This window comes from Equus caballus, chromosome 15 (assembly GCF_041296265.1).
Source record: "Equus caballus isolate H_3958 breed thoroughbred chromosome 15, TB-T2T, whole genome shotgun sequence".
Taxonomy (NCBI): Eukaryota; Metazoa; Chordata; class Mammalia; order Perissodactyla; family Equidae; genus Equus; species Equus caballus.
In genome coordinates this window covers 51,153,142-51,174,608 of record NC_091698.1, presented here as the reverse complement: position 1 = coordinate 51,174,608, position 21,467 = coordinate 51,153,142, and the positions used below count along the sequence as shown (strand labels likewise).

Genomic DNA, 21,467 nt, shown 5'->3' with positions numbered 1-21,467 from the left:
CTAGGTACGTTGAGTCTGTCCATGGTACTCTACTTGTACAAACACATAAAATAAATCTTAAGTAAAATATAAATATGAATACTGACCAACCGACTGATAATTCATACTTGCCATGAATTTAGAAAGTCCGATTTCTTCCTATAATCCCATCAACTGCACATTAAAATTGTTTCGTATTTTATAAAAATCCAGTAAATATTTCATTCTGGGTCTCAGTTAATTAGGTTCTTTTCATATTTTTCACCCAGTTACATTTTATGCATTATTTGTGTTGACAGTGAAGAATCATGAAGTGATAGAAGTTTAATAGAATGTGTTATTTATAATAAGGAAGTTATTCCAAATTTATTTCAACAGGCTGGCAATCCCTGAGTTATAAACATCCAAATTATATGAATGACCTACATATACCCACAAATGTTCAACCTAAATCTCTTCCTCCTATTCTCGCTGCTTTACATCCACAGGGCCTATTTACTGTCAGCACAATTTCTGTGAAAAACCTTGGAATGTTTAGAAACACATGGCTCCCCAGACGTAGGCAGGGACAAACAGGGTTGAGCTGAGTTGGGGATGGCGGGCTGTAACGATAAGTTTGGAAACTGACGCTGGGGTCTTCTGAAAGACTGGCATCTGTTGGTTTAAAAAAATCTTTCCCAAGACAAGCTGTGTTTTTTAAAAAAACATTACTTATTACTCTACCTGAAATTCTGCCATTTCGAGATTTGTTTTTGCATTAACAAATCTTCTTTTAAAAATGCCAGCACTTCTGGGAAGGTGAGGGGGACATCAGTTATTCATGCCTAGTCTGAATTAGTTCTTTCAGATTGCTTTCTACCCAAAGTCTGGCTGGGATCCACCAGACTGAAAGGCTGGATATTTTGATTGTTGGGAGATGATGAGAATTAATTCAGAGCAGGAAAAGAATAGGTCTGGTGGAGGCGACCACAGTGGGAGGCCAAGTGCCCCTACAAGCCATCGGGATACTTAGAAACTCCAGAAGGTGGATGCTATGCAGTGGAAGAGAGATATGGAAAAGGGAGTACTAAAGACAATTACTCATATACTAATATTTTCCTAGGCTGACTGTGTGCACAGAAATATGAGAAGAAACTCATCTTTCTCTTTACTCTTGTACTTTCTGACTTCGTGTACCCAGGGCTCAGATGTCAGTTGGATTGTCATTCACTTAATGAGTTATTTTGGCTTTGATGAGTAAGCCTTGGGACCTAACACCATTCATAACTTGCTCGTATGTGAAAATTTGTTCTAATGTCCTTCAGAATATAATCTGTGCCTAAATTGGGGTCTACCTGAATGGACTCATTGCTTTTCCGTTGTTTCTCATTGTCCAATCTTAGTTAGGAATCAGGGGATTTGTTAGGTTGAACTAGAAAGACACTTACTTGGGTATGAGGCTTTATTTGGTAAAATTTATGTAATATTAGGGCATGCAATAGAGATGACATTGATGAGTCACACATGAATACCGTTATAGGTCACAACTCTTAGAACCCTATCGATAAACACCCAAATCTTGACCATGGCACACAAGGCCCAGTGTGGTCTTGCTCTTCTTACCTCTCCAGCTGCATCTTGTCCTGCTCCCCCAGGTTTCAGTTCTGTGGTTGTGTTACCCAGTGCTTTTGTACCTGCCCTTCCTGCGGCCTGAACTGCTTTCTCTGCCCTCTGCCTTCTTAGACTGCCCACCATACCTAGTTACCTTTTCTCCATCCTTCTGATTTCTGCTCCAGATCACTCTTACTTAAGTCAATTTCCTTTGTTCCACACATTCATAGATTTATGTATCTTTCTGATTGAGTGCAATTGTACATTTATTACTGTGATTATTTTGTTTAACATCTGTGCCCTCTGACTGGAAAGCTCCATAGAAACAGGGACTCTTTCTGATTTTGTTCATCATTTGTGTCTCTAATGGTCTGCATAGTGTTGGAACATAGTAGGAATTCAATTTGTTAAATGAATGAATGTATGATAAAAGTGACTGCTTATGCAAAAGATGGTTACGTATATGGGGCTCAGTTTTAAGTGCTACAGTCTATTCTTCAGGAAAGGGGACAGTATGTTCATAGAGAGCAGCTACTTTCTCCAGGCTCTGATTCTCCATTTCTCCCCTTAAGTTTCTGTGATGTCAGGAGTCCACGAAAGGGCACAATAAGGCTGTGCACTCATTCCACAGGAGTTAACTATTAACAGTTTGTGTCACCGTTTAACAAACCTAAATTCAACTAGAAAGGAAAAGAAAGCCTTGTGGCAAATCTCTGTGAAGCCAACCTTAAGACACATATCTAGACATTTCCTTTTATAAGTGCCAATAACATGTTTATTTAGAGTTTACTTTTTCTTAATCTTCTTCTCTACTCTTCTTACTTCCATCTTTTCAATCAGCGCCATTGGTATATAGCAGATGGCTTTTGTTAAGTGCCTTCTAGAACTTAGCACTGCCATGGCAGGTGCCACCATCTAACTCCTTATCTTGGCTTCCAAAGGAACCACCTCAAAATCTTCAGGAAAGCCATGGGTGATAAAATAAGATATATGAGAATATGTTTTCCTTTTTTTTTTTTTATCAACCAGGAATCACTTTGAATTAAGAATAAGGAAATTTTAAATACGTAAGGATGAGAAGAGATACAAAAGAGAAGCTGAGTTAAAGGAACCCTTATTAAAGTCAAACTTAGAATAACTATTTCTGGGCTGGCCCTGTGGCCCAGTGGTTAAGTTCACGCGCTTCGTTTCGACGGCCCAGGGTTTCGCTGGTTTGGATCCTGGGCGCGGACATGGCACCGCTCATCAGGCCATGCTGAGGCAGCGTCCCACATGCCACAACCAGAGGGACCTACAACTAGAATATACAACTATGTACTGGGGGCTTTCGGGAGAAGAAGAAGGGAAAAAAAAGATTGGCAACAGATGTTAGCTCAGGGCCAATCTTTAAAAAAAAAAGAAGAACCATTGGATTTAGACTGTTACATATTTGTATATTGGCTTCAGATTTGGAGCTGTACAAAGTCTGTTGTGTTTCTCTTGAAAATGGGAAATAATACTTAAGGGATTGTGTTACATTTTCATTTATCTTACAAAATCCTTTCTAACGTCTCCTAGGACCCTCTGACATGTCAATCTGTACCACAGTATCAGATACTTAGGTCCTCAGATAACCTGTGGCTGAAAAACTGCTGAGGCAGGTGTGGAGGAATGCTGTGGGACAGACTGATACAATGACTTGGCAAAACCAAGGAGAGCCAGAGCTCTTGTGTTTTATATTTAGCACCTTATGTATGAAGTGTGAGTCTGGAGTCTGAGCTCAGGGTCAAATTGTCTGCTTAGACATAGTTCAGTTTCTTCGCTAGGGTAAAACTGGAGGTAGTGTAATTAATTCTTTGGGAAAAAATGCAGAAGAAAACAAGTTTTGCTTTATTTTTTAAAGTTGAACTCAAGAAAAATACACAATCAGCAAGAAATTTTAGGCAGGTAAATTGTTTTAAATTACAACTGCAGGAAGTAGGGGTGTATTTCTGAAGGGCTATGACCAACATTATAAATAATTTGGATCCTTTTACCCTTAGCCCGTCTTTGGCCTAAGATGAGCTTCAAGATTCCAAGGAAACTTGCCACCTTTGGAGAATGCATTTCTTTGATGGTTTGTTATAGTTGTTTACTGAGTTTCCTTGGTAAATATTTTTTGAGAGTTTAATTTAGGCACGTATCAAAAAGAATTATAGCAGGTGGAAATGGAAACTGTGGTTTTCTCCATAGATTGAGAAAGATGCATTCACTCATTCATTTAATAAGCAACTGACAAGTTTATAACCTGTACCCTGGGATAACCCTGGGGTTAGAGATCAGAGAGGGGTTTGACCCAATCGCCCTCTCGTGTACCCTGTAATCGAGTCGAGGGGACAGGAAAAGAAATCAACAGTCCCGGTAGAGCATGATGTGTGTTTGGGTGGAGGAACATCAGGAGAAGAAAAATTACTCAGGATTGAGGGGTGGGAGGTCACTAATCAGCTAGAGTCCAGCAAATGCTTCTTGTAGGAGACGGCAGTTGAGCTGAGCCTCAAGGGTCACCAAGGAATTTGGTACAATGTTGGGGGAGGGAAGGGAAGGATGCTACAGGGAAATGGACGAGCACAGGGGACCCAGCGAGTCTTGAGAGACAGCAGTACATGAGGTGAGAACTCAAGTAAGCTCAGGACTGGGGGATTCCGATGAGTGCCAGAGCACGTGGGCACTCGGCAGAAAACAAGCTGGAAACACAGCCGGGAGAGAGACCGTGGAAGACCTTCCATGCCAGGCTAAAAAATGTGACCTTTACCTGAAGGCAAAGGGTAGCCATAGAAGGATTTTAAGTGCCAGGGTTATATGATCAGATATGTGTTTTAGAAAAATCATTCTGGCAGCTATTATGTGTTCTTGATGAAGACAAAACACCTCCTTCAACCCTCTGAAGTATTCTAGCTGGTTCCTGAGAAAGGGTTGTCTATAATTCTCGCCATTTATCCTCTTAACATAACACGGAAACATTATCCCATCTGACTTCTACTTAAGTAGATACAGCCATGATCTGGAGAAGTGGTTTTGGGGTACATTTTACATTTTTCCTAGCAACCTGCACATCAGGCACACCCAGATAGCTCAGCTACAAAGGGAACGTGACCTCTCCATACTGATGGGGTGTTTGCATCAGCAGCCACCAGAAAGGCAGGAATGTTCTACTTGCTACTTAAGGAGTGAAATGCCATATTCTCTTGTGTAGATGTGCTATGTGAGAAAATAGATGAGAGAAAAAAACAAACCCTTAAATGTTGTGCTTCCTTTTTGTTGGAATCAGAATATGCAACAATGTTCCTAGTTTGATGAAAATTTAGCCACCTTACAACATGGCTATACAGTCATATGTGAGCTTTTGAATTGACATATAGACAACTTTCAAGACAATAGAATTTTGGGCCAGCCTGGTGGCGCAGCGGTTAAGTTCGCACATTTTGCTTTGGTGGCCCAGGGTTCGCCGGTTTGGATTCTGGGTGCGGACCTACACTCCACTTGTCAAGCCATGCTGTGTCAGGTGTCCCACATATAAAGTAGAGGATGATGGGCACGGATGTTAGCTCAGGACCAGTCTTCCTCAGCAAAAAAGAGGAGGATTGGCGGCAGATGTTAGCTCAGGGCTAATCTTCCTCAAAAAAAGAAAGAAAAAAGACCACAGAATTTATTCAGTATCAAAGATACGATTATAAATGACCTTGATTTTTGAGTCTAGGTACATTTTTTGCGACAGACATTCCATTCCTAAACGCTTCCAGAGGAGAAAAGTAAAGGTTAAGGAGAGACCATGGCCCAAAACTATGGAGTCTCGATACAAAATTGTAAAAGGAATGGTCTTGAAGCTGGGGTGGCTTCCAGCTTGGCTTCTAGCAAAACAAGAGGGTCCACAACCTTACACAGTCATTTACCCTGGCAGTTGAAAGTTCCTATCCCTAATTAAGAGTTTTGCGTCTGTGACATAAAGAACCCTCTGACAGACAGCCCGTTTGATTTATACCTGCTGGCCCACTGACACGGGAAGTTCCGATCAGTTGTGATGGAAATCTTAGGCGCTTTTGGGGGTTTTGTTCTTTGCCTCATTCGGAATAGGTTTTTGGGAATGGCTGTCCTGTGGGGAGAGAGGGAGTGAGTAGGGAGAGAAAAATGGGAGCTGGGTTTTGACCTGCCGGAGAGGAGCCCCTGCTGACACGGTCAGTCTGACCCATTGAATGGCCTGAATACGATAAATGCGGCTTTATCCTGCCTTGAAAGGCACGAGATAGCCCAGTCTAACTGCCCGGGCATGCTTAAATAGGCGACTCGGGATGTTTGAGTTGAGCGTGTTTGAAATCTGAGCTCTCTGACAGCCTGGGAGCTGCCACAGGTCACCTGCCTCGCTCCGCAGGGACAGGCCCAGGTCTCACAAGAAATTGTCCGTAGACGAATTGTAGTACAAATTCCTTTCTTTGTTGGTTGGCCTCTTTCACTAGACCATGGCCTATAAAATTTTGTAAAAACAATTCTTAAATATTATTTGAAAGGGCAAATGGCCCACGCTGAAAGGTTTGACAGTTTGACATATAGTGCATGGTTTTGATAGCTCGGAAACTGAAAAGTGTGGCCAAGATTCAAGATTCTCCCCCTGCTTGTTAGAAGCCTGGTGTTTTTAAAATAGTGTCTTGTTGCTGCAGAGCTCCTCTGCTCCCAGCAAGCTGACAGGCAATGAGTCTGCCTCAGTGATCTTCAATCCTCTTAGACTAATTTGTGGGAGAGCAGAAAACTAGCTAGCCCCTTGGAATCCAGCATCCAAAAAGCACAGAACCAGGTATTGCCAATAAAGGGGCCATTTGGATAATCATATGAAAGCAGATCACTTTAGAGTCTTCTGATAACGCCCAGAGCCAGTGCCTAGAGAGAGAGGAACCCAGAGTTTCACTTCAGTGAGGGGGGAAAACGGGGATTTGAGTGGCCGGGCCCCATCAGAGCCAGGAAGCGGCGAGGAAGTGGATTTCTGCATTAGAAGGTTGCATATGCGCAGCCGGTCTGCGCTCAGCCCCGTCGGCTGCCTCTGCATAGCCAAAGGCCATTTGCAGGAGCCTCTGGCCCCTCAGTCACTGGCCTGCTAGTTAATTGCCACACGGACTTCATGACACATGGGCAGATAATATGACATTTTCGGTTTCTGTCACTAGCAAACGCCACAACGTTGCTTGCACTAGTTGCTAAGAAGCTGTCAGAAACCATTAGCAATTGGCTAAAGTCGCCCTATGGCATTTCCTCATAGCATCAGCAAAATGAGCATAAATCACCCACTGGAGCCTACTGCTATCCTAATGAGGCTGTAAGCTTGTTTATGGACTAGCATCATTTTTATGATTATTTCCACCTTTTCAGTTCGCCTTCATTTGGCGGCAGGAGAAGTCAGCTCTGGAATGAAGTCACTGCTGACATTTTACAAATGTGGTTCAGAGCTGCTGCCTGCTGCCGTGTGGTCGGCCGGCGGTTCTCCAAGTTTGTTTAGTGATCTTAAAAATAAAAAAAGGAAATAAATCCTCCAGAGACCACATCGAGGTGACGGTATCAAATTGCAGAGCGAATGGAAATGCAAAAGGTACAATTGACCATTTAGACTTTCCTCTGAGGTCGAGACGTTTGGAGATCAATTTTCAATTTTAGAAAGTGGAAGAGGTTAAACAATTTATGAAAATCTATGAAAGTGTTTGCTTTTAGAGTCGTCTGTTTTATTATGCTCTTCTCCTTTCCCATCTTTGCCGTGTCCCCAACTTGTGTCGGGAAGGAGAGGGTTTATTGTTTTAGGCTTTTCTGAACATGCACCAGTATTTACACTGGATTGAAAGCATTTGCTTCCAATGAAAATCTTGTCTTAGATTACAACCCAGCAGTGTAATTTCCCTCCCAGATGGGAGTAAAGTAGCTGTATTTGCCTAAAAACAGTAGGAAGAACAAACTGTGCATTAAGCCAAGGCTGTTTTTGGCTTGAGCTAATGATGTAATAGAAACCTTTTATTCGGGAGAGGTCACTGCCAGGACTGAACGGGGTGATCTGGCTCCTGCTTGAAAGGTTTCTCCATTGTATCTACATAAGTCTTCACTTAAAAAATTCTGTTCCTAATGCTTCTGCTTTCATACAGCAGAAATAAACAGGAAAGGTTCTGGGGAGTGTTACACAAGGAATGCAGAAAGCCTTCCTCTCCTAATGGAGTATATAATTCAGGTGCCCTCCAGGCACGCTTTCAGGAATTCTTTTGCCTGAGGTAATGGGGAGCTAAGGCTGCTTTAAGGCCTTGATTATCTATTGATGCACAAAGCTGGAAAAAAGTCATCTCCGCTGGATTATAGTAGATATTTCCATAAATTATCAATGAATTCTCTTCGAGGCAGGCACTAGGCATCGCCTGCTAAATTAATCTGAAGGGGTTTTGAGATGGATAGAAAAGCTATTTTTTTTTTTTTTTAAGGTGGAAAACAATCATGGAGAGGTGGTGAAAAACTGTGTCGTTAGGTTAGAAGCTTTTCATTTTTAATCAATGATCAAGTAATATGTTTCTTTTCCTTGGTTACCTTTTGCATATTGAAAGTGGATTAGCCCATTGAAATTTTAAATGCTGTTGAGTTGTTTTCTTTTCTCATGTTTCTTTAATGAATTGTTATTTTATATGGTGAATTGCTTCTCTGAATAAAAAGCCTCTTTAAATACTGGACTTTCAAAGAATTTATTAGGCAAATCCGAGGGGACTCCTTATAAGACACTTGGTTATGCAAATACAGAGTTTAGTGGGGTATGGAAGGAGCACCGATTTAGGGATGTGGGTGTCTGGTCCAGCACAGACCCACCAGCCCCATCCCAGCTATGTGACCTTGGGCAAGTCACCCAACAGGATCACAAGCACTTTCTTCATTGATACAATGAGGCCTTTGGAATTGTGGGTCTTTAGGCTCTTTCCCAGTGAGAACACAGGTATGAGTCTGTGGAACTTTAACAAAATATATAGATTTTAAATACGATAAAATTATGGATTTTAAATTAATAGAAAATTAAACTCAGAAAAGTTCTGCAAAATTTCTGTATGTGTGGCACGTGCTGCGATCACAGCAGAAATATTGAAATTAGTCTGTTCCTCACCCAACAAAGTGTTTAAACTTTAACTCAGTACAAGTCAAGACAATTTTGGAGCAATTTTATTTTGGGGAGTTGGAGGGTCTCCTAAGGGAGCTGTTAAGAACAATTGATTAAAGCCAACATAACTACTGTAGATTAGACTGAAATTAGTGAAATCAAATTCTTTTTGTACGTAGGATATTTAGGTAACAGAGATAAGGAATGCAGAAATTCAGGAAGTGGTAGGAATGAATCTGAGGCTAATTCCAGTGTACAGTCACTGGAAAACTTGTCTTACCAAAGGGCCCAGGTCTTCGAGCCATGTAGCCTGTGCTCCAATGACTTACATGACCCAGTGAATGTGCTCTGGGGACATTTGTCACCTCATTGCTAAGCCTTGCCACTATAGCTCTTCTTTCTGGACCCAGATCAAACTATCCCTTTCTAAAAGCCAGTAGCTTCCACGAGAGCTGGGGCGCCAGGTGGAGAAGCATGTTTGACAGAAGCTAAGCTGCTTTTTAGCATAGTGGGTTTAGTCTACATTGTTTTCGCTGTTGACTTTTTTGCCAAAACACGAAGAGCTTACTTTCCATTGGTACCTGATGACTTATTTTGGACCCTGTGATTATACGGGCTGAAATTTCACTTTTTGTCTTATTAAATATGGCATTGTAAAGGAATTCTACATTTTTTGTTTTATTGTGTCACAGAGCCAAAATATTTTCTAGAAGATATAATTTAAATGTTATACCAAAAATCAATGGAAAAATAGGATTCAATATACAGGAATGTGTAAGCAGGTGATCTTTCAGTGAGAAAAATTTAAATCTAGAAGAAATTTTAGAAACTGTCTGGATTATCAGGGTAATACAATTCCAAGTGACTATTAATTTAACTTCACTTTATTTGATTTAAATAGTAATTGATTTCTAATTAAAAAACTATTTCACGAGTTTTTCCATGACTTAACTTGATGCTCTCTCTCTATGACAAGAAAAATTACATTCTATTTGAAGCATCCCTATGTCAAACTGCTAATATGATGGATTACCTACATTTCCGTGGCCTACTTTAGTCTTAAGATAGATCACTTGTGGAAGGAGTTGATATCTTACATGCATCTTCTCACAAGTTGACGTCAATGACTGTATGTGCGATTTGAATACCCAGGCAGGGACAGCACCTCTGCTCATGGCTGCCACCATATTTCACTCCCCACTAGGAGTTACACTTAACATGTCTGAGCTATACGTATCTGAATAATTACCATGGCAACCAAGCTACTAAAGAGATTGGATATTTCCCTCCATTCCCTTTGACCTTTCACATTGTTCTTTGGAAGAAGGTCCTTAGATCTGACTACTTTTGAGCCTAGGCCTTGTTCTTTCTCTTTGTCTTGAAAAAAAACAACAGTACCAAATAAACTATTAATCATTTATATTGCTCTTTTGGTTTTGTTTATATCCAAAGGCATTCTATTTGAATAAAGCATGTCAAGGTAGCATCAGTCAAAATTTGATTCACTATGTTTGCAGGTGATGGCTTGGACAACAGTGTAGCTTCCCCCAGCACAGGTGACGATGATGATCCAGATAAGGACAAAAAGCGTCACAAAAAGCGTGGCATCTTTCCCAAAGTAGCCACAAATATCATGAGGGCGTGGCTGTTCCAGCATCTAACAGTAAGTGGATTCTAAATGACGTATGTAAACTAAATATGGACAATGAACCAGTTTTGATAGAAAAAACAATGAGGGAAAAATGATCCCTCTGGACTTGGAATATTTCATAAATCACTGTGTTCCCACAATTTTTACAAAAGTGTTAGTTAGCACTTGTTTCCTAGATACATACCCCAAATGAGGAGTTGTATTTGAAGTTGACTATTGTAATTTTGTTAATTGTCATACGCTATAAGATTTAGGAGTTCATGTGCACTTGGTTTTAAGTATGTACGTTAATGATGTTGCTTTTTCTCAGTGTGACTCTTAAGTACTTAGAACCAGCTGCCCCTAAGAAGAAAGTAAGACAGACCCGGGAGAGAAGGACTTAATTTCTTCTAATGCTTTAGTGGACCTTTATAGCGAATGGTCCGCAAAAACTGAAATCTTGTTGCAATGGCAAGATGCTCACATAATTTGCTTTTTAAATGGTTTGAATGCACTGGCTGCCGTTACAAAACGTCCATGGGAGTCAGAGCTGCACGGTGAAAGTAGTCCCTGTATTTAGAACTGTAAAGGAAAACAGCAATATGAAGTCAGCTCTTCCTGTGGAGTCCCCTGTGACTTTTCCAGCAGAGTAACAGTTTATATTGTCTGTGTGCGTATTGCTGTTTTCACTGCAGGAATTCTCCTGGAGATGTGAGAAACTGGAGATTTGGGGCTTTCTGCCACTGAGGGATTTGTTTGGTTTGGTTATTGTTCTGAATGAATTTCATGTTCAAAGTATTTATAATCATAATATTTTGGTGGATATTTTTCTAAGTGCATACTGATTTAATGACATCTAAGGAAGAAGACAATTACAATTTATGGGTAAAACAATATTTTAAAAATCAGCAAAATTGTTGACCAGGGGGGCTTTCAAGGATGAATTTAGACAGGTCGTAGCCTAGCCTAGCCTAAGATGAATGAATGTTAAAAAAAAAATCTTGGCTTTTTAAGAAGTGTCAAGAGCAAGCCTTTTATTATTTTTACTTTAGCATAGTTTGCTTTTCTTAAAGTCATTTATTTTTATTAAGCATCCAAGTTAATTTTGCATTGTCACCAATGTGTCCAGCCCTGTTGACCTGCACACTCTTGCCCACTCTCAAAGCCGTGTTCCTCAGTGACTTGTACTCACGCAGGGAGACAGCAGGGGATGTCCCAGGCCATGCCAGTTCTGCTGCTCTGGATAGAGGCTGTGCCTCCCCTAACACTTGAGGGGATAGACCAGTCCAGATAGTTCAGTGCTTGTGAATAAAATAAAAACTGAGAGAGCAGGAGTCACTAAAAACTGAGAGAGCAGGAGTCACTCCCTTCTCTTCTTCCCATCCTGCTTCCAAACAGTAACTAGACTGTGCTGATGGTTTCGGAGTCAGCTTCAGGGGTTGGTTAGTGCTGGTAGGTAGTTGAAGATTTACATTATTAAGCTGATTTTAACATCATGTTAGGTTTACCCAAAACCTAGTTGGGGTGCCAGTACTTATCCAACACTTGTCGCCTGTGTGTAGGTATAGTTTGAGATCTGCCGTGGGCAAGTTTGCTACTGAGGATGACCAACCACCACAGAAGGGGAGGGAGAGGACTAGAGGCTAGAAGGTGTAGCATGAAAAATAAATATTACGGCATTTAAACTCTGCAGGAGTTAAGATGTGACAAGTGGTCAAAAGTGCTGATGCAACCGTGCTGATATTTCATCACCAGAGCTAACCAGCTAACCTGGCCTGGGGGTGAGTGGGTGAGGGGACAAGATCAGGTCAACCCTGAAGTCACCAACAAACTATTTCTATTTCCTGTACTAACAGAAATAATGAGTAGATGTCATCAGCCTCCATCTCAGTCTGCAAGGAGCCTTGGCTTCACTTGAAGCTGAGGTGCCCCTGAATAAAATATAATCAAATATTGGTTCAGACAGAATCAGGAGAGAGAGAAGCAAGTTCTTTTATTCATCCACCAGATTTCCTGGTTTTCTAGGTCATACCCTTGTGAGAACCTTGCCGAGAGCTATATTATCTTCTTTAAAAAAAAGAAAACAAAACATTTTTAACAGCCAGCATGATTTAACCTGCGTTGCAATGCTTTTTGTGGTCCATATGTTATTGGGGCGATTGTAGTAGAAATTATTCATGAACTGCCTGATTTCTTGAGGTTGGCTAATTTCCTTCAGTCTGGGGGTCTGTGCTGGCCTGTACTGCTACCCTGGAAGGGAAACCCATGTGTCCACGTCTCTCTGACTTTTTGTGAATGCTCGTAGAAGGTGCCTTGTGGTCTCCATTGGGTATTCCCACTCTCCTCCCCTACTCCACTGCCATCTGCTCATACAAAAAATATTGGTAATGATAATGGTCCCTAAAAAGCAAATGCTCTCACAATATCATCGAAAAAGCAAAGGTAGGATATTGAAATTTTCTCCCTCTTTCCTTCCTGCAATGAGAAAGATTCCCCTCCTCTCCTCTAACTGCAAGAGCAAATAGATCTCCAGTTACAAGGAACACCTTTCTCCTTGTCTTGTTATACTTCTCGAAAGGATGCACAGACTGCTTAGGTAATACTTTTCTAGTCAGGAGCTGATTATAGTAAATTCTATGGGAAACACCTATAGTTTAAAGAGAGTTTTTTTGGTTATCTGTCCAAATGTAAGTACCTACTGCCATCTCAATACTAATCCTTTAGCAACTTTATTTCAAGTTCTGAGAGGTCTTCTGGGATGCACAATTCATTTGGAAGACTGCGTACAAATTTTAAATGATCGCATTCTTGCTATATAATTAATGCAACTTATCCAGAAAATCCTTCCTGAAATCTTGCTAGATATAAAAGAGCAATTGAAACTCTGGCTAATTAGAACAATAGCAATAACAATTTATTTAGCAAATTGTAAAACCTAATCTTTTAAATGCCAAAAAGCATATTATAAAACCTCACACACCTTTTTGAAAGCAAATTGCTGGGGTTTTTTTTTTTTCTTTTTCAAATAAATGGGTCAATCTTTTCATTGGGTTTATTCAGTTTAAAAAAAAATCTGCCTTTGAAAGGGCTTTCAAGCATTTGTGTGTTAGAGTAGAATAGGCCTTGGAAAAGAAAACCTTTCTGGATTTGCACCCCAGCTGCATAAGAAAAATGTGCCGGTCTGTAGCCATCCACAGGTATATTTAATCAGTAGCCCATTTTACTGCTCCAAAGAGAGAACTAAAGCTTCATTCTTGGACTCCCAGTCTCTAGCAAGCTAAGCTGGACATACTTGTGTATAATGAAAACAATAAAAGAAAAAGGAAACGGGTCTTAAACTTTGGTGATTATGGGGTAAGAGGAAATTTCAGTGATGTAAATTTCCAGCTTAGACTTAGTTGAACATTTGCCAGTTTTGAAAACTGGAGAAGATCTCTTAGAAGAAACTATTCCCTGGAATTGAAAAGAATGACTGGCATTATTTAGATAATAAGAGCGAATCAGAAAGAAAATAAGAGCATTTATTAATAGACATGCTTGCCTTTGCCTGAAGACACATTATTGCAAACAATTAAGAAATACTTAATATTTGCATATGAGTCACTATATAGTCACAATTAGGGGCCTATGCCACATCAAGGTTTCTTTTTCCTTCTTAAGGGCATTATTCCAACTGTAAATATAACCTGCTATGTCATAATGTGTAAGCTGGATGTGTTTTGCATAGTAAAGGTTATTGTTACATATTGTTACAAAGATATGTGCCTAGGGGCCTAGTGAAGATGAGGAGAAGGACTAAATACAATGTTTAAAGGTAAAAATCAACGGTCTTTTTTTCTTTTTGTTTGCCTACCCTAACATACTGCGGTTTTAAATATAATCTAAATAGAAACGCGGTTAATATGGTTCTTATTTAAAATATGCAGTGACATATTTGCCTGCATAGAGCTGCCGTGTGTCCTAGGAATCCTGAAAGTTAGGGAGAGTGAAGATTGTTAAAATGCATACCTGCAGATTCAGGTGAAGAAACCATTCAAGGAGTGACACAGGTGGCATTGACCAGTAGGGGAGGTGACCCTGAAGGTGAATTGGGGGAGATGATCCTGATGACGAATTGATTTTCGTTTACATTCTCTTGGATTCCCCATCCTTTCACTGATCTTGAGGATCTCATTGGGGATGATAGAGACAAACTTTGTTTCTAAGTCAGATACATGTATTTTGCTATTTTGTTTTGTTTTCTTCCTTCCTTTCTTTTTTTTTTTTTTTTGTGAACTTCTAGCCTGGATATTTTTTTTTTTGTCTGTGGCTAAATTTATGTCTTCATTTCTGATTTATAAGACTTTCATCTCAATGTGGATAAAGCCAAAGTGAGGGGTTGTAGAATCTTCCAGGTTGAGAATGGCGTTTCCATAGAAACACTATTAGATGAAAAGTGCCCTGCGGGTCCGCCACTCTGAGAATGGAGTAAATGGAATTGAATTGGGAATTGAACGCTCTAGAAGAGACAGATGTTGTTTCATTGGTTTTGCTTTGGTAACAAGATCTGTTGGATACATCTTAGTGTCATATCTCTGCTTGCAATTTTGGAAGAATTGCTTTCTAAACCTTATGAATTATTGTTACAATGAAATAGTACTTCTACTTGGTCTCCAGATAACCCATTCTGTTGATCAAGGTGAGTGAAAGGTCAAAAGGCAGATAGAAGAACCTGTAGGTAGGCATGTAGGAAGGTAGTAGATGGAATTTGCTCCTCTCCTCCCGTTTCTATTTCTTTTTCTATCCCTTACCTCTATAGCTTACCCCTTTTAACAGTGACTATTCTTATGTGCCTTACCAGCTAGCACCCTTCAGCTACCATGAGTCCTAAGAAGGTAGTGGGGCAGGAAGACTATATTCTCAAAGGCTTGCCTGAGATGTCAATCAGAGTAGCACAAAGTATTTGAGAAAGACAGTCCCTCTTTCAAACTAGTCCTGACCTATTTTCATGTTCATGTGCCAGAGCCAAGGAAGGTGGTTGGTGGAAATAGCAGCTAACTTTGATTCCTTCTTCACTACTGTTACCTGCAGATATGTTATTAAATTAAGATACTTGAAAACTAGTATGAAGGAGTGAGAAGATTTTTTTTTCCTTTCAGACGTCCATGTACCATGTCAAAAACGAGCTCTCTTAAATCTATAAGAAAAATCTATTTTTAGTTAGGACTTTTCCCCGTACGTGTAGTTGCCTCTCCCCTTTGCAGGCTTTAGTAATGATGGTGAGTCAGAGCTACGCTTTCTGAAACTAACCCAGTCTTGGAAAACAAATCCCTGTGTCTTAATTTTACAAGATCTGTGTTACTTTGGAGATAGCATATTTCAAATTTGAGTAGATAGGAGTCTATTTTTTAAGCAACTGAGAATCATCTGTCTCTAAGGAAAATGGAAGGGATTGTTTAATTACCTGGGGATAATACTGGAATGCCCTCATTCTTCTGTGATATACATCATATAAACTCTGTTTTAATAATGAAGCAGGAGGTTTCTAGATTCTGGGGCAACTGCCTTTTTCTCTTTCTTAGCTGGTTATTGAAATCCTAATGGGATGGGTGATGAATTTTCTTAGGTCAGGTAAACTGAAAAGGCTACAGCTGGAATTCTTCACCCAGAAGAATCGGAGTTAATACTAATGATCATTGTGAATGAGAAGATCAAAGGAGAAGCATCAGCCTGTTCTCCAAGTTGTTGCCCCAGAGGCCATTAGTGACCTGGCAGAGCTCTCCCCCAGCCTCCACACACCTCCTTCCCTTGCCCCAGCCTTCCTTCCCCATCACAGTTATGCACCTCTGACCTGGGGTAATTACAGGTCGGTTGATGAGGAGGCATGGGGGAAGGAAAACAATCAAAAGTAAAAACAAAAGTCCAACTTGAAAATTGCCCATGTGTCCAGGTACACAGGACTCAGAAGCAAATGAGCTCTGACTGAGGCTCTGTGTTATTTTCGGGGTGTGATGGAGATTTCTGTGCTCAAATAGTTTGTTGATTTCACTGATGATCAGTGCCTTATAATGGGGTCTTGTGTAGAGTCTGGCTGGCAATTTGTCAGTTTATTCTAAAATTTTCCTTTTAGTTCCAAGGCTGAGTTAAAAACACACTGTAGGTTGGTTTTCTGATATACTTTTAATTGGGCTAATTCAATAAAGAATTAGGTTCAAAACAAAAGTGCACATATAAGCACAATTTATTAAGTTGATGGTTGCTGATGCACATAACTGTTTGAAGACTAGCCAGTCATTTATACTTCAAAGCATATATCAGTGTCACGTCGTCTTCTGAGTCCTCTTAGTGACGATATATTTTTGAAGATAAACTATCCGGCCTAGTCAATGAATATGCAACTGTTCCTTTTCGATTTGTCTTTCAGATTAAAATTGGAGCATCATCTAGAGATGTGTGAGTGTATTTTTTAAACCAACTTAGTCCAACCCTTAGGAATTTTATATCAGCTTGGCTTTTTACTCTCAATGTTTAAAATTCCTGGTGAAGGTCCTTTGCTGTAAAGTATGAAGTTTTGACGGAGAGAAGATCAGATGGTTTCATTTTAGAAAGGATTCCAGTGTTTTGGTTTGGTTTGGTTGGTTGGTTGTTTTGCCAGTAGAAGTAAATCTATATGTCATGGAATTTAGGATGCTTTATTTGACTTAACTGGAAACATTTGACTCGCATCTCAGTCTTTCGTATAAAAGTGTGAGCATGACTGTGTGTGCATATATGTTCCTTCCTCCTTGGGCATTTTGCTGTAGGACAAATCTCTCTGAACCCCCACCATCTGGACCAATCCCAGTGGGGAAAGCTGATCCATTTTACTTCTTTCAATCCCCTAAATAGCTATGTTCAGGGCTCTCATTTTTCTGTTTCTGCTGAAGTAAGCCCATGCCGGAGGGTAACCAAATAGTGGAGACCACATTGCAATGGCCTGTTGCTTGGGTCAGGAAACCCTCTTGGTCATGGCGCAAGCTTACCTGTGGTATACTGAATGCCATGAGGGAGCAAAAATTATTTTATTAAGGCTCCAAGGTAGTAATAATAGTGATTGTGTGGATTCATATCAAAGTGACTACCACTGACGAGGCTGCTGGTGTTTCACTACTGCTCATCCCTCCGTCTGCGGGGTCCTGAGCTTGGGAAAGTTGGTTCACCTCAATGGACTTGATGTTCACCACAGTGTGAAGAGCAGAAGAGAGCCCTCAGGAACTCAGATAAGGCACCTGTTTCTTGGTGGACCTGTGGAGAGCCTCTGAGAGCAAGCGAGTAGCTGAAAGAGTTATGCCAGGCAACTTTTTAACATTTTTAAGACCCTTTAGTCCTTGTTTTTCTTGCCATTGCAAAATGCCTTTGCTCAGCAAATTATAGCCCAGGGAGTGTGGATGCCCATACAAGATGTATTGCTCTATCTTTGAATACTATAAAGAGAAGATAGACTGCAAATAACTTGATGTTGTAAATGCAAACATCCTAAATTAGTTGATATTTAAGTGAGACACAGATAACTTGGCTTTATAATATATTATTCAAAATATTCTGAAATAGAGATCTTTAGTTTGACTTAAATAACTGCTTGTATTTGAATGTCCTCCAGGTATTACCTTGTTAGGAAAAAAATGGGACAATATATATGAACTTAACCTTTTCGGCGTCTTTGCTTTTCAGTTCTTAATATTCTGTGGTCGTTTTTTATCTTTCACACTAACTTTGTTGCTAGCGTCCCTGCAGAGCCCACGTGCTCTCCCATGACACAAATGACCTCTGAGAATTTGGTGTTCCAGGAAGTTCTTGGGACGTCCAGAGGCCAGGAGGTGTAGTCTGTTAATAGGAACACTCATCCTAAGAAAGATCAATGGGTGGAGATAATTTCTATTGCAGTTTATAGACATTTAGGAATAATTCCTATCTATTATTTAAAGGAAAACCAGTTTCCAATCTTCTTGGGGGAGAACCTCCACAAAAATGACTTGATTTCATTTCAAAAAAGAAACAAAATTATCTCCTGCCTACATAATGTTACTTGTTGTCATGTTTTTTAAAAATGATCTATTAATTACTTGGCTATTTCAACATTGAATTATTCTGTCCTGTTAACAGCTGAAGAAGAAAACTGACCAAAATGCTAAATAAAATTGTGTGTCTCTAGGTGCTTTCTAGTTTAGTATTTTCATATACATTGGATTTTTAAGACAATCTTGTAAGGTAGGCAGGATGACAAAAATCAAGTTTAGAGAAGTTAACGATTTTTTTCGAGGTCAAAAGCTAGGAACTGGCTGAGCTGGAACCAGAATCTCCTGACTCGAATTTCCATGTGTTTTCCACTAAAATGCCTCTCAAACACAGAGCAAATCCAATCGCATTGTGGGAGTTCAAAGATATAATTATAATCTCTTTCCATGAGCTGGCTAATTAGTATTTTTTAGGGAAAAATATGAGCCAGAGGATTTGGCATAAAACTTCGTAATGCAATCTGATGGTTATTGGTAACTAAAGGTCAAGGATGATCTTTTCCTATCTAGATGCTTTTTCCAGACATATCTGCCCATAAAAAAGGCATAGCTACAGCTATTGATATTTTGTTCAATTGTAATAATCTATGGTTAGAATTTCAGATTTTAAGCATGAAGTGTTCCTTCTTCCTTATGGAAATATGTAAATCTCTGCCTGTCTCTCACTAAAAATGTCTGACAGTGGTTCGGGGGTAAGGAATCTTTCCTCATGCAAATCCTAACTAAACCTTCTAACACAGAATTTAGCTCCTTGAAGATTTTTTTGCCTGTCACGTGCCCAGGACGCCAAAGAGCTATGTCTTTAATTTGCTTTATGGAGATAGAGGAAACTGCTTATGCAGCCCCGATTACTCTTGAAACTACAATCCAACTGTCGTTTCTCAGCAAAGAAGGCTGCTAAACCCTGGAGAATTAAGCCACTGCTCTGGGGTATGACACTGAGGTCTGATCATTTTAAAGCTAGTAATAACCAGAATCCTAAAATTCTTATGAATAAAATGTAATTTTAGTAATGTTTCCATAAACAGTGGTAATGGTGGCATTTTAGTAGGCAGTGACATTAGTCACATCAAAATTGCACCACATTGGCTTTTAAATTACTCCACCTGTCTGTATGAATAGAATTTCCAGTGTAAAAGCAGAGAGACAGCTGCTGCTAATGTCTCCTTCTCCCTGTGCAGATAATGCTGGCAAATCTACATGCACAAAGGACTGGTTTGTGCTGTAAAACGGTACCTGACCCTGCTGGCTCCTGAGCGACAAAGCAATACCTTTAATTACCAGTGGCTGTGTTTAGTTGTTGATATAAAAATGTCAGCTTCCAGGGGCGTAACCTCAGGTTCACTCCCTCTAGTAATGTCACACACCGTACACTCTTTTTCTTCCACCCACATCCGTAGCGAGATGGGTGAGCATTTATCTTGATGTGTTTCAGAAACATGCAAGGCATTAATACTTAAAAGGAAAACATCTAATACTGTATGAACTTGATTGATGATCTTTCCATTTGAGAACTTTTAAAGATTAGTGGAATCCGGTTCCTTCTTTCTAGCCAGAATGGAAATATGGTATGCTGTTTATACCTTCAAAGGGCTTAGCATCATTCATCGAATACAAATACACGTTCTCCTGCGAGGATCACGGCCAGGCATTTCATATGGCAGAGAGGGTAAGAGTAGGGGGCTTGAGAATATCACATTTTTTTGCTATGTGCTCATGCTTCCTGTTGATCTATGATGAAGCTGACTTTCTGGAGAAGCCCATTTGTTCTTGGCCTTTTGGTTTTGGTCTATTGTAGCAGCTGCATCGAAACAAGAATGAGCCAGCCAAGGGGACCCTCCTATTTGAGACACCTCTTGCCAACAATGTATTTGGCGAAATGGTAAATAGGAGATATACTTGTCTGGCTCATTTGCAGGCATTCTTTTTGACTTCTTTCACACAACTGGTGTTTTCGTGTTTAATTTAACAAGGAATGAGTAGTAAATGAAAGCTGCTGCCTGAAATCCCACTGTGAGCGTGTTTTGCACTTGGCTCCCCAGTGACAAGGCAATTTGTGAAATTATGTGATGGAGTAATTAGATGAAGCCAGGGCTCCTGATTGTTGCCATGCATATGTGGCGAGGGTTTGTTGGGAAGAGGGAGGGGGAGAAAAAAATAGATTATTACCCTGGCAAGTTGGCTCAAAGCTTCTTCATTTATTTGTAAACAGAATATTTAGTGACCGCATAGGAAGTAGCTGTAATCACCAGCTCATAAAGAAACCACAGCAGAGCTTTTGGATTTTTGCAGAGAGCTCATGTAAAATTTAAGCTGGGAGGCAGCATCCCTGTTAATGTAATTAGGATCTAATTTACCACCCTTTGCACACAGATGTAATAATGTCTAGATATTTATTCTATCTTTAAGCACGTTACATATACCTCAGTGCCGCAGTTACTGAGCAGAAACAGGTGTGAGCACTTTCCTAATTCGTTTTTACACTGTAAACACATAGCAATTTAAGGGAAATATTTACCAAAAATGAGAGGAAGGAATGTCTGCAAATGAGGCAGTAATGGACAGTTGCCCTTTATGTACTGATGGATTTCTCAATGGTTAAGTAAATTAAAGCAAATGCTAGAAAAATCAATAGGCCAGCATAGTCTTGGTTTTGCCTCATAGACTTCAGGACAGAATGACAGATGTGGTGTCTATGACCCATTTAAGTATTAATGCTTGAAAAACTGCTTCTGCATGCAAGGTTATAGGCTTAGAAACATTCTGCTGTATTAAATTACAGACAATAATATTTTTAAGTATATGTGGAATTTATATGTTTCAGTGAGGTTGTTCTTATGTGTTGCATTTATCCTGGAAGATTAGTTGCTTAGTTGTTGCAATAGCACCATAAATCAGGTTTGAATGTTCCCACATGGAAACATCTTCATAAGCTGTACTTGGAAGGTGAAGATGATGTATATTGAGCTTACATGTATCGTGAAGTGAATATGCTCAATAACACTCTATGTGGAAACCAAATTAGATTTAATTAAGGGGTAGATGCTCAGAGCCTTTGGAAAAATCTGTAAAATACCGTTCACATGTGGCATTATAATTCAGTTAATCTCCTGGCTGC

General features: G+C 39.9%; 1 protein-coding gene across 2 annotated transcripts in view; it reads left to right on the top strand.

Moving 5' to 3' along the window:
* MEIS1 (Meis homeobox 1) overlaps nt 1-21,467 on the top strand; it is a 132,192-nt gene that overhangs the window by 64,054 nt on the left and 46,671 nt on the right. For both annotated transcript variants that reach the window (XM_005599929.4, XM_003362985.5), the window contains exon 8: nt 10,204-10,349. In XM_005599929.4, the coding sequence (XP_005599986.1) occupies nt 10,204-10,349 (146 nt within the window). The remainder of the gene's footprint in view (nt 1-10,203; nt 10,350-21,467) is intronic.